The sequence below is a fragment of the Nuphar pumila genome, chromosome 15, assembly GCF_984573655.1.
Source record: "Nuphar pumila chromosome 15, dmNupPumi1.hap1.1, whole genome shotgun sequence".
Classification (NCBI taxonomy): Eukaryota; Viridiplantae; Streptophyta; class Magnoliopsida; order Nymphaeales; family Nymphaeaceae; genus Nuphar; species Nuphar pumila.
In genome coordinates, this window is record NC_143263.1 from 4,894,446 (window position 1) to 4,908,318 (window position 13,873).

Consider the following 13,873-nt stretch of genomic DNA (forward strand, 5'->3'; position numbering starts at 1 on the left):
AGAATTAGTTTACATTCTAAAAAAGGATCGTATCCTTTGACATAGGATACAAAGGATCCTATGTCGATCGATCCTAGCTGTCCCGCTGATGCATCTAGATAGCTAGGTTCAGTCCACATCCATGTGAGAATGTAGATTTATCTTAGTTGTTGGTTGGATGGCTAGGATTGAATGTATGATGAAACCCATCCTATGTCAAATGATGGGATCTGTATTCTTCACATTCTGCATGAGAATGTGTACTAATCTTAGCCATTGGTTGGACGGCTACGGCCGAAATAGGATGGATTCTGTCATATGTCTTATGATGGGATTTGTCTTACAAGATGAATTTGGGGCTTCATTAGAATTGAACAAGGAAAATGATTTATTTCCTCTATAGTGGTTAAAATTGAGAAAAGATATTCTGAAGGTCAAGGAGCAGGGCACTCGTGGAGCGAACCACAAGGGAGCATCCAAGGAAAATCTTGTTTATAAACAAGGCCAGCGGAATCCTTGCTTGACTCCACATGTGACAGTGGTAGAGCATTCAAATGTTAGTTAGGCACGTTCATTAATGTTTGTTTATTTAGTAGTGTTGGGCTCATATTTATTGTCTTGGAGCAGTAAAACAAAAAAATAATAATAGTTTGGTCAACTGGCCAGAAGGCGAGTATGTAGGACTGAAAATGTTCGGGCTCAGTTCATTTACTAATGGATTGAGCTCGTGGTTCGGCTCGTGTTTGTGTCTAGCCGAGTCGCTCGTCCCTAGGCTCATGTAAAATCATTCCATGTTATTTATACATAGAATATATACATATATTTTATATATTGCACTTAATATACACATATTATATTACACTTAATAATTTATATTTTATGTATATATTTTCTGGAAGCAGATCAGGTCATCGGATGGCCACGATGTCGGCATGAGCAAAAACGCTCATGTTCAGCATGACCTGATCTGCTTCCATATTTTCTATGCATCATTCTCTTTGTGTGTGTATATATATTATGTGTTCCTTTTTATATATTACACTTAAAATATATATTATATATAAAATATATGTATATTTTATCTATAGCACGAGCTCTCCGGATCCAAGCCAAGAGCTAATCATGGCTTGGCTTTCCAGCTATAGGAAGCCGAGTCATGAACTGCTCGGTTTGATTACCAGGCCTACCAGTATGGACTATGGAGTTAAGACTTTAATCTATTAGGGAAATGCCCAAAATAAAAAAATTTACTCCTGTCTTTGTATGAAATCATTGAGAGATCTGTATAGATTGTGACAAACGGAGTACGAGTTTTGTATCGTTGAATTAGTGCAACACAAAAGCATATTGAGATTAATACGCATTTTGTTTGTGAGAAGATCATATAGAGGAGGAACATAGCCTCAGATATTGCTGACATTTTTATAATATCACCGTTTTATCACAATAGTTCCAAGGGACAATATTATAAGAAAAACATGATATTTTAATTAGAAACAACACCTATTATTAAAATATTGCATTTTTTAACTTATTTAAAACATTTTTTGTTTTTGTTTTTTATGTTATTTACATTTAAATCTTTGTTTTATATCATATATTATATATTGATAGAACAGGGGTTTGTAGCTATGGCCTTAAATCATGCTCATTTGATGGGGGGTGAGACAGATAGATGTGCAAGTTGATTCTCAACATTTTAGGAGACAGTCAAGTCACCGTGCCTAAATATTGATACAAGATTCGCATTATTGTAAAACTCAAGAGTCTATGCTTTTTTGATAGAGAGAAAGGAAAAACGTTTTGTACACTTGGCAAACAAAGGCCTTGGTATTGACGGAACGCCTGCTTTTAATACATTTTGTTTATTTTTTGTGGATAACCTATAGCTATGATGTTTAGGAATGTCGATGAATCGAATTTTATCCCATATCCAACTGAATTGGATTTTGTTTATTTGCATTTGGTAATCCAAAACCATATCCGATTATAATAGAATGCGAATATGGTTTTGTTTTTTATACCGAATCCAACAAATATTCAAATTTGATGGATATCGGAGTCCGGTTACATGTAAAAAAACAGATATGGCATGAGTTTTCACCATCAGCATCCAAATCCGAGTTTGAATCCATTTACCCAACTTTTGATTAGTTGAATATGGTATCGGTCACATGTGACGCAACTGTTTACATCCCTAAGCGTGCATGGTTTGTTTAGTAAAAAATCATGTTTTGAATCATCCAATAGTGTTCCGTACTGTTGTGTTGGAAATGATAAGTGAAAGTTGTATTAAGTAAAATTTAATTAAATAGAAATGTTCATCACGGTTTGCTTGTTAGGTGCCATAACTTGGATCATGATTTTTTTTATCAGTCAGATGGTCTCATTGTCAATTTGTGGCAAGGTTACATTCTCGATCACAAAAGCATCTTTGTTGGTGGGACCCATTTATTGGGGTTGAGATCAGGTGATATTGAAAATCACCACCAATGGTGATTTCTCAATATCCACCGGAGCACCACCATGCGACTCCTTGTAAGTTCCTCTCAAGGGCAATTTTAATACTACCTTTGGTGGTATGGACATGCCTCTAGCGGTGGATATTGAAAACCACCAATAGTGGTGATTTTAATATCCACCTGATCCCAAGCAAACGTTGAGAAACCATCTTGATCTTGAAAAGAAAATAAGCTACTCCCCTGTCACTTTATTCTCATTTGAAATTGAAATGACATGAGTAGGGCTGGTAAATGAATCGAAGCAGCTAGGCTCGGTTTGACTCATCATGAACTTGTTCATGTTAGTATAGCTGGCAAGCTGGTCCATGAGCATATTGTTTAGCTTAAACAAGTCGAGACCGAATACAAGGTGTTCGGTTTGGGAGAGCTGGTGTAGATAAAAAAAATAAAAAATGATGTATAATATATATTTTAAGTATAATATATAAAAAAATGCATAAAATATATATACAAAGAGAGGATGCATAAAATATGCACTTGAGTGTAATATATAAAACATTTATATATTTTATTTCATGTATAAATAACATAGAATGTTTTTACATGGCTAGCTCATATTTGAATCCTCTCATTGAGGGGGAAGGCTATACACGAATGCGAGACGAGTCACGAGCTCACTTAACTGATAAACAAGCCGAGCCCAAACATGCCCTGTTAGATTCGTTCGGCTGGTTTACCAGTCCTAGAGGTCAGAAGATCCTGTTTGGATCCTTACATTTTGGACAAGACAATGCGCGTAAAGCGTTCCATGGAATGCCTGATAGAAAGTCGAACACCGTGTTCTGATTGAGGGATATGTACGTAAACTATAGCTGACTGAGCAATGTGCGGAAAGTGTTCGAGGTAATGTCTCACAGAAATTCGGTCACATGACTTGACGCGCTCTGTTGGAGGTGTGCGTGAAGTGCAGCTGGGTGAACAATGTGCTGAAAGTGTTTGACGGAACGCCTGACAGAAACTCGTTCATCTTTCTCAACGCTCTTTGTTGGGTATGCACGTGAAATGCAGCTGGGTATGCAATGTAGAGAAAATGTTACGAACATTCCAACAGTAGGAAACGAACCAAAATATGGGTGCCAAAGCTATGGAAAATACAGGAGTAGCTGAGTTGGAGTTGGTCAAGAAAAGCTTAGAGGCATGGATGATTCATTAACCCCAATGTACCCCCTCTGCCAAGTTTGATTGAACTCAGCTGAGCCTTCCATTGGTTTGCTTGAGTTAATCAACTCCTTATTAGGTTCCCTTCCAGACCCAGACAAAGCTAGGTTGACCTGGCATGTGGCAGCAGTTGGATCAGCAGCTTGACTTTTTGATACAAAGGCTACTTACCTTGTCATCGCATAAAAACCATAATAATTATTCCAACCTTACACCCATCCTTCTTTTTTTTTGACGATCAAATCTGTCTAGTTTAAGCTTAAGCTTGTACAGCATTTGGGTTCTAATCTTACCAATCTTTGGTTTAACTTTAGTTTCAAGTAATCCAACATAAAATATATTTCTTCCATCCTAAGCTCGCTAAAATATCATCAGTTTTGGTTTCGTGACTTCTAAACCTGTCAGAAACAAAGTTACAAAACAAAAAGTGAGTTTTTATTGGGTTAGATACATTGTATATACAACAACAACAACAACTACGCCTTCATCCCAAAACAATTGGGGTCGGCGATATGAACCAACAAAGAAAATCATTATGGGTCTTCCACATGAATCCTTTTCCTCCATTCATTTCTATCCAATGCCATGTCCTCGGTGAGGTTCAAAGCATTCATATCCTTTCTTATCACCTCCATCCATGTCTTCCTAGGCCTACCCCGACCTCTTTTAACTAATATATTTTCTCATTTCTCCATCCTTCTAACTGGAGCATCATTAGGCCTTCGTCGAATATGTTCAAACCACCGTAAACGATTCTCTCTCATCTTATTTTCAATGCGTTGAACCAGGTGGGGCCAGTTTTGTGATCCTGGCGATCCTAATCACAGGACGGATGCAACTTATTGACAGCCAACGTTAATACCATGATATAGCTATGCAAGGTTAGACCTTGACAGAAGAAAAGGAGAAGAGATAAAGTGAAGTGAAGGAGCCAGACAGCCATTATGTACATTCGCTATGTGATCCAACTTCAAAATAATGGATACTCTCTCTAGGAAAATGCATAAAATTTCAAGAAGAAATCTAATCCCCATTTTTGTTTTCCTTGTGAAACTTGGTCATATTCTTGCGAGGGTGTTTCCTGGGCACTCATCAGGGAAGAGAAAGCAATCGATGAGCTAGGTTATGGTTGCTGTATCGAGGAAGGGCCGGGTACTCTCCAAAAAGTTAAACAATAACATTTAGAAATGTGATTAAAAGTCATTGTAATCTACAACAAGCATAAAAATATTTTAAAACAAGATTTTTATTAATCCTTGGAAAATAAACTATTGAGATAAGTCGTTTTTTTCTACAAAGTCAAGAAACTAATTATAAGAAAAAATAAAAAAAAGGGGTATCAGTGGGTGAGTCTATTAATATAAGCACCTATTGTAATCTATGACAATTGCATCAAACAATGATAAAACAAGATTTTCAATTCAGGGAGAAAACATCTATTGAGATGATCATTTAAAAGTGCAATCGTATAGCCCACAGAACTAAGAATAATGGCACCAGAAATAATATTATTTTCATAAAGTAGAGAACCAGAAACAGGTTCACGAATACCATCAATATCTGCCGAAGAGCCGCGATGAAGGCGATAATAAATACAAAAGTAACGGTCAATGGGGGTAGGGATCATCAAAACACCGAACCATCCTATGTAAAGACTTGTTATCCAGTTGCAAAAGCGACCCAACTGGTGTGGCCCTTCTATTCCGATCAGATGGGGGCAGCCCCCCCCCCCCCCCCCCCCACACACACACACACCACATGCACTGTAGCTACAATGCGTATTCGGAGGAGAAGACGCGACACCCTCTCTATCGGATGGCATAGCCATGGAGTCTAAGTAATCCTGTTGTAGAGTACAGGCAGCGGACCGGTACTCGTGTCAAACAACAGGAAATTTAGTGCCTCTCATGCTTGTGCACGTGTGAGAGGGGCCAGTGTGTTCGTGCGTGCTGTGCGCAAACCACAAACAAAGATCAAATATGCACGCAACAAATTAACAAACAATCTATTGTTATTCTGTTTCGTGATGGATTGGCGATGGCTTAGTGATGGATAGCATCTGTCGCAATTTTCTGATCGCTAATTAGTGACAAAACTGATCTGTCGCTAATTAGCGATCAGAAAATTGCGACAGATGCTATTCATGCGATGGCTTAGTGATGGATAGCATCTGTCACAATTTCCTGATCGCTAATTAGCGACAGAACTGATCTGTCGCTACTTTCGTTGCTAATTCATGATGAATTAGCGAATGTCATGATCCGTCACTAAATAAGGACTGATTTGGTTTTGCGATAGATACATATCCGTAGATAATCCATCACTAAAATTTTACGATGAATACGTTTTTGTCGCTAAATTTCGTCGCCCATTTAACGACGGCTTAGCAGCGGATTTCATTATGTCGCAAAACATCAACTGATTCAGTTTTTGAGACAGATTAATATCCATCACTACCTACATTCATGATGGATATTAGCGATAGATATTATCCGTCAGAATTTTTTTTTTTAAATTTATTTGAAATATAAATATCGAGAAAAAATTTCTCATACTACAATTTATATAAACTGTGTATAAAAAATAAAGTACACATAAAAAATACATATACAAAGCAGGTGAAACAAATTTAGCACAAGCTATAAGTGAAATAAATTTAACAACCCACTATAATCCCCGCCAAGTTTAAATTAGTTACAAGTGAACATATACAAAGAGTTTTATTTGAAACAATAAGTACGTGAAACAAATTCAACACATGAATCTAATCATCACCAAGATTTGGAGCATCAGCATCTTCATTATCTCTGTCTGCCCCTTCATCCATGCCTCCATCAACTCCTCTACGTTGATCATCTCCAACATCTTACAAGAGAAGTGAAATGTTAGTATTGATAAACAAAATATAATAAAATAAATTATATGCAATGCACCTAATCTAAGGAAATGAAAGTAACATGTCTGAATGGCACATAGACTAACAATAAAGTGGAGAACATTAACATAATTCAAATATGTATTCTAAGACTGACAAAAAAAAATTCATAGTGATTAAATCATGTAGATATGTGTTCTAAGGTTATCAAAAAAATGTCATAGTGATTCAAGAATGAATATATGGTTTATAAGGCTGTCAAATAAATGTGTTATGTATCACAATCATGTATATATGTATTATAAGGCAGTAAAAAAATTGTCATAGTAATGAAATCATGCTTAATTTTTTTTAATGATTCAATCATGCATACATGTGTTCTAATGCTAGCAATAAAAATTCATAGTGATTCAATCATTCATACCTGACGGGCATCAGATCTCATGTTGAATGCAAACAAAGTTTCTCTGTCCCGAAAAAATTTGCACAACTCATTATGGACAAGGTTGAGAATGACTTCATGTAAAAAGTCACACATTATGTCCTGAAGAAGCTGGCAGACACCATCCCCAAAAATAGTAAGGTCAATCGAAAGATGGGAGTTGATGCTGTTGGGAGAACTCTGAGAGCCCTGACTGCAGGAGGCAACGACTGGTGTGGTGTTCATGTTACTCTCAAACCCGAACATACGACCCTTTTTGGGTTCACCAGTTGCAGTCACCTATGTTGTAGGATCAAAAGGCAGATGCTGAGTGAAGTCATCGCCATATCACTCTATCATCTATTGCTCGTATGACTCCTATAAAGTAATGATTATAGTAGAAATTAATAATTAAGAATTACAATGTTTATGATAATATAATTCATGGTAACTTGTATATTATAATATTTATTAATACAATAAATACATATTGTTGTCGCACTCGCCTTCTCTGATAGAAACTCTCTCGTGCTTTTACGTTTATGTGTTTCAACAAACACATCCTTGTAAGGCACAATGTCTTCTTTTTCGGCTTTCTACAAGGTTAAATGATAAAAAAATCAATTAAAAAGTATGCAGAAATACTGATAAATTCGATAATATATATATATATATATTGATAAATTATCATTTTCTTCTGGTGACTCTCAAAAGTCCTAGAACCACCGGTGTGTAGATGGGCATCAGACATTTTAGCTCGATTTTGTGTAGCCTTTGTTGAGCGGTTTTGAAATTTATGGCTCGCCCACTTGTCACACACTGCATCTTAATAATTTGTCCTGATAGTAGAAGGGCCATGGCCCTTCCACTACAGTGGATAATCTATCCCACCAGTTGTTTTTATTGCTGCAGTCTTTATATTATGCAGCATGTCGGTAAATCAATTGGCAGTCACATTTTGCCATACTATCCTCACGGTTTGCTCCTCCTTTGCAGTCGCGAAGCGATTCGAAGCCTACAAATAATTTCAGAAAGTTAGTGCACATAAATATAACAAAAAATTATATATAAAACACATTAGCTATGATAAACATTTGTATATCATGAATGAGGACCATAATCTTTTCAACACCTCCTTCGAGTACTCTTTTCATTGAGCGATCGGTCCTGGTAGATGTTGAAGTAGTGACTTTCTAATTTCTCATATTACTTCTTATGGCTCGAACCTCACGTTGCATATGAATTGGTACATATTAATAATCGACTATCGATAGACACTATTTATAAGATAAGTATTGGACAAATGACAATGTTATACTTACGATCAACTATCGATATATACTATTTGAATGAGTCGTTGTGTGTCAGATTGAGAAAACCCTGCATTCGGTGTTGTCTCATGATGTGTATGAGTAGCTGGTGTAGGTGGGTCATGTGCAGGTGAAACATCATCTACACCACAATGAGTTAGAAATTTAGACAATGCACATATAAATTAATCAACTATATATTTATTTAAATGATATAACTATTAAAGGATTACGTGAAGACGAAGGCTGAGACTGGCCACCACTGGGTACTTGACCACTGTGACCTCCATGAATCATATTCTAACAAATAAAAATGTTATTTAGATTAGTTACATATCTCTTGATCTTAGCATGGACATGACATATGCATAAAATGTAAAGATTTAATGGTCCTATATAAATCAGTTTTATAACTATGCATGTACATGCTAAGTATGCATGAAATGCAACATGATATGCAATTTCATAAACATGGATACATAATCAAATCGAAAATAACTTCATGCAAGCATGGATACAATCACGTCAAACATTGCAATACATTCAAATCATTCATAACATAATAATGTCAAACATGTACCTACATCAATCACACTCCAATATTCTGCTAACTACTACCATGACTAGCATGAACTCTGAACTACAAAAATAAGAGCATATGAGAAAGCGATGTAGTATGCATTACAAGATGTATTTCACTAGCTCGAGTATGCTTCATCATCATTTGTTTGACTTTCATATTCTTCTTATTCTTCCTCCTCCTCTTCGTTATCCCATCATTTCACATTTGGATGATCACAGGTACTCTCCTTCTCACCAATGTTTTATGACCAAGCTGTATAAGATGCTAGATGGCAAGGTGCCATGCGGGCTAAGATTCGTGCATTAGAGGAGAACAACACTTGGACCCTCACCCGGCTACCTGCAAACAAACTATCTATCAGATGCAAATGGATATTCAAAATCAAATACAACTCTGATGGTTTTGTTGAACGATACAAGGCCAGACTCGTTGCAAAATGTTATACTCAAACTGAGGGCATCAACTATAATGAAAGCTTTGCTCCAATCGCCAAGATTACTACCATCCGTTGCATACTTGCCCTTGCGGCCATCTTCAATTGACACCTTTATCAGGTTGATGTCAACAATGCTTTCTTTCATGGTGATCTTCACAAAGAAGACACATGACATTGCCACCCGGTTTTAGTCGACAGAGAGAGAATCTTGTATGTCGGATAAATAAATCCATATATGGGCTCAAACAGTCGTCACAAAACTGGTTCTTCAAGCTTTCAAAGTTTCTTATCAATTTAGGCTTCTCTCAGTCCAAAGCCGACTATTCCTTATTTTCAAGGTCTACGATCAAAGGCAAAGTTTTTTTAGTTATATATGTTGATGACATCATCATCGCAGGCAACGATTTGGAAGGCATATCTTGTCTAAAGACTCTCATCAATGATCATTTTTGCTTAAAGGATTTGGGCAAGCTCAAATATTTTTTAGAAATTGAAGTCACTATATCAAAAGACGATATATTTCCGTCACAAAGAAAATACACTCTTGGCATTCTCCATGATGCAGGATACATAGGAGCAAAACCAAACGAGTTTTTCATGGAACAAAATTTGAAGCTTGATAACAAAAGTGGAGAAATCCTTAAAGACCCAACGTCATATCAAAAAATAGTCGGCAAACTCATTTTTTTGACCATCACACGGCCAGACATAGTTCATTCAGTGCATATCCTAAGTCAATTCATGAATGAACCTAAGATCTCTCACCGGGATGCTATGTATAGACTTCTTAGATATTTGAAGGGAATCACATCACATGGAATCATGATGTCATCTTGAAGCAAGGTCAATATAACAGGGTTTCGTGATTCTGATCCGACGGTCTACCACAAGATATTGCATCATGATCGATAAAAGCCCTATTTTATGAAAAACGAAGAAGCAAACAACAGTGTCAAAATCATCAGTTGAAGTTGAATACAAGGCAATGGCGTTGGCATGTTGCGAACTAACGTGGATCCGATATTTATTTAAGGATTTGGGTATTAAATTTGAAAGTCCTATGACATTATGCTGTGACAATCAAGCCGCAATGCACATAGCAGCAAATCCAATTTTTCGTGAAAGAACCAAACATATCAAAATAGATTGTTATCTCATTAGGAAAAAAATACAGGCAAAGGAAATCAGTACCAAGTTCGTGCGGTCGAAGGATCAAGTTGTTGACATATTTACCAAATCACTTGGGCGAGAACAGTTTATTCATCTCAAGAACAAGTTGGCACTTATCGACATAAGAACACCAACTTGAGGGAGAGTGTCAAGATATGCATTGATAAGGATGTGCGTTGTCATTCTAATTCAATGCATATCAAGGAACTTGATATCTGTTGTAACTAAAGGAAGGTTATTGTAACCGTATAAGAAGTTATGGTGTAGGCAGGCTGTTATATAAGGATCAATTGTAATACTAATACAAGACTTTTGCCTTATTCACCTATCATCTTCTACGCATAGTCCTTCTATTTTGCACCATTTTACAACACTGCTAGCTGCTGAATATGAGGAACTGGTTGAGCTTGGAGGTGTACGAGGACTGCTCTAACTTGTATAAGTCGTCGGCGTAGCATTCATCGGCGATGGAGGTGGTGATGGCGTCGGCGAAGTTGTTGCACTGAACTTATCCTCGGGCAGAAACACCTTCTCAATCTGATACACCGCTAATGGTTTCGTCAAGTTGAGTGCATTAGAGAACGTCGACTCCACTAAACCAGTGGCGACATTTACTCGCTGGTTAGAAATATGGGTGAAATTAAGCTTGTATGGGCCATTAGGTCCAGATGCCAGCGTGATTACAGGGTTGCTGATAGTCTGGATTATGTCCCAACTGTACAACTTGGGAAGCACATGGAAGAGAACGAGCTTAACCTGCTGCTCCTCCGAGAGGACGTTGAGGAAGCCTGCCCCAAGGTTGTCGAATGCGTTGTTCATTGCGGCTAAGAAAGTGAGTCCGTCGTGTGTTGTTGAGCTCATTGTACAGCTGAAATCCCACTCGCGTGGTGTTAAATAGGCGGAGTAAGATTTTGTATTGGCCGGCTCTTTCGAGGATCTCCGTCAAGTTCAGCTGCGCAGCCACCGGATGTGCTGCCGGATGAGCGGAGGTGGTGATGAAGAAGAATATTGCAGCTAATAGGCAGAGTGAGAGAGGTGAAGCGCGTGGTGGCTCCATATCCTCTCTTCTTTCGTTTGCAAGTGTGGAGAAGGGGAGGGCTTTTATGGGGTTCAGACGGGACTAGGGAGTGTGGGGTATTTATTAGCTGTCTATAGATGGACCAAAGGCAAAGAGTTTTACATGTGGTTGATCCCACCATGCAGCCATGCTGTTGGGTCAACCATGGCCCGCTCATTTCCTAACTCATTTCCAGCGTGTGCATACCCAATCACATGTAAGAGTGTCAACTGGTCGGATTTACCCGTGCCAGACCCTATAGGGTCCGGGTAAGGTGATAAATAAGATCTCCTATTAAGACCTGGGTCTGGACCCAAAAGTCTGATTAATACATGGATCTGAGTATAGTTTGTGAAATTTTATACCAAACCCGAGCTCAAACCAATTTATGATTAAGACCCACAATTTATCAATGTAAAAATAAAAATAATAATAATATTTTACCGAGTATGACCCGGGTCTGGTTCACGTAGTTTTTATTGGGTCCAGGTATGGTTTATCTTATGGTGAGTCCGATTAAACCCAGATCCAGACCCGATACCATACCCAAAAATTCGGGCCAGATCTGGTTCCACTTGAGTCCCAACCAAACCTAGCCAGTTGACACCCCTAATCACATGGCAATATATATATATATATATATATATATATATATATATATATGGTCATATCGACCTGACTTTTCAAATGAGCTAGATATCATCAGCGCAGGTAGTATCGACCTAATTGGACATCATGGCTCGATTCAACATGGTCCAAATGCTAAGAACTAGCCTTTGAATCATGCATTTCAACCAAAAAATATGATTTTATGATCCAAGAGAATTCCAATGTATACTGTTAATTCTTTAAGGCTGGTAAAATCATACTTACATGTCTTAATCAAACTATCTAAGAGCCAATTCCTAATAACTAAACGATGTTGATCACATCTAGAAGTTCAGTTTCATGGAAAACAAAAAAAAATCTGTGTTCTAAGCAAATGTTTCGTTTTGAGTCAACATGCCAAGTAGTGGTGGCAAAATCTGACCAGACCCACCAACCCGCTTCTTAGCCGGGTTAGGGTTTGGCTTAAACGGGTTCATGTCGTAAACGGGTCGATCCGCCTAACCCATTTCTTAAACGGGTCGTGTTCGTGTTAGGGGTATATATGCCAACCCGCCAACCCGTTTTACCCATTTAATAAACGGGTTAGGCAGGTAGGTCAACCCGTTTACACGAACCAGTCAACCCGCAACTAGGGGTGGCAATCGGGTCAGGTTGGCGGGTCGACCCGACAGGTTGACGAGTCAGCATACCTCAACCCGAACTCGAACCCGACCCGTTTAATAAACGGGTCGGTTGTGGCAAACACGAACCCGACCCATTTATTAAACGAGTAACCCGACACGACCCGCCAACCCGTTTAATAAACAGTTTGGGTCAGGTAAACGGGTTGGCGGGTCAGGTTCGGGTAAACGGGTTGACGGGCGGGTTGGCAGGCCAAGTTCGGGTAAACGGGTTGACCCGCCCGCCTAACCTGTTTATTAAACAGGTCAGCCGGGTTGGCGGGTTGATATACCCCTAACACGAACCCGACCCGTTTAATAAACGGGTTAGGCGGGTCGGGGCGTTTATTAAACGGGTTAGTTTAAGCCAAACCCAAACCCGCCTAAGAGGCGGGTTGGCGGGTCATGTCAGGTTTTGCCACCCCTACCCGCAACCCGTTTATATATATATATATATATATATATATATATATATTAACTTATCTAACCCACCTAAGTGGTCGACCCGTTTAATAAATGGGTCTCCGTGTCATGTAATTGTGTTGTGTCGACCCAACCCGTTTATTAAACGGGTTAACCGTGTCGTGTGGGGTTACTGGTTTAATAAATGGGCCGTGTTCGTGTTTGCCACATCCGACCCGTTTAATAAATGGGTCGTGTTCGTGTTGAGGTATTTTGACCCGCCAACCCGACCCGATTGCCACCCCTAATGCCAAGCAAATGTGCCCTAAGCAACGTCTTAAGTCTTTTGGGCAACAGCTTATGTCTAAATGTTATATTTTGATCATCCACTTTCCTTGTCCATGCAACGGGTCGTGTAACTTCTACATTATATATATATATATATATATATATATATATATATATATATATATATATATATATATATATATATATATATATATATATATATATATATAAACTCAACATATTAAGCCCACTTTCTCGTTTTTTTTCGTTAGGCCCCATAGTTTGAAGTGTTTTACGAGAGATCTGAACTGTTAGATGTGTTTAGCATGCTCTATTCAGTGAGAATGGATGATTTTATGAGACAAAAAATGGATGTCTTCATAGCCATTCATTTTGGATCACCC

At 38.2% G+C, this 13,873-nt stretch overlaps 1 protein-coding gene across 1 annotated transcript; it reads right to left on the bottom strand.

Annotated features, from left to right (window-relative positions):
* Window positions 1-10,883: 10,883 nt before the first annotated feature.
* On the bottom strand, window positions 10,884-11,273 carry LOC149814228 (fasciclin-like arabinogalactan protein 9). The gene has a single exon (XM_089989909.1). It carries the CDS (start codon window positions 11,271-11,273, stop codon window positions 10,884-10,886), a length of 390 nt encoding a protein of 129 aa, XP_089846035.1.
* Window positions 11,274-13,873: the final 2,600 nt, after the last annotated feature.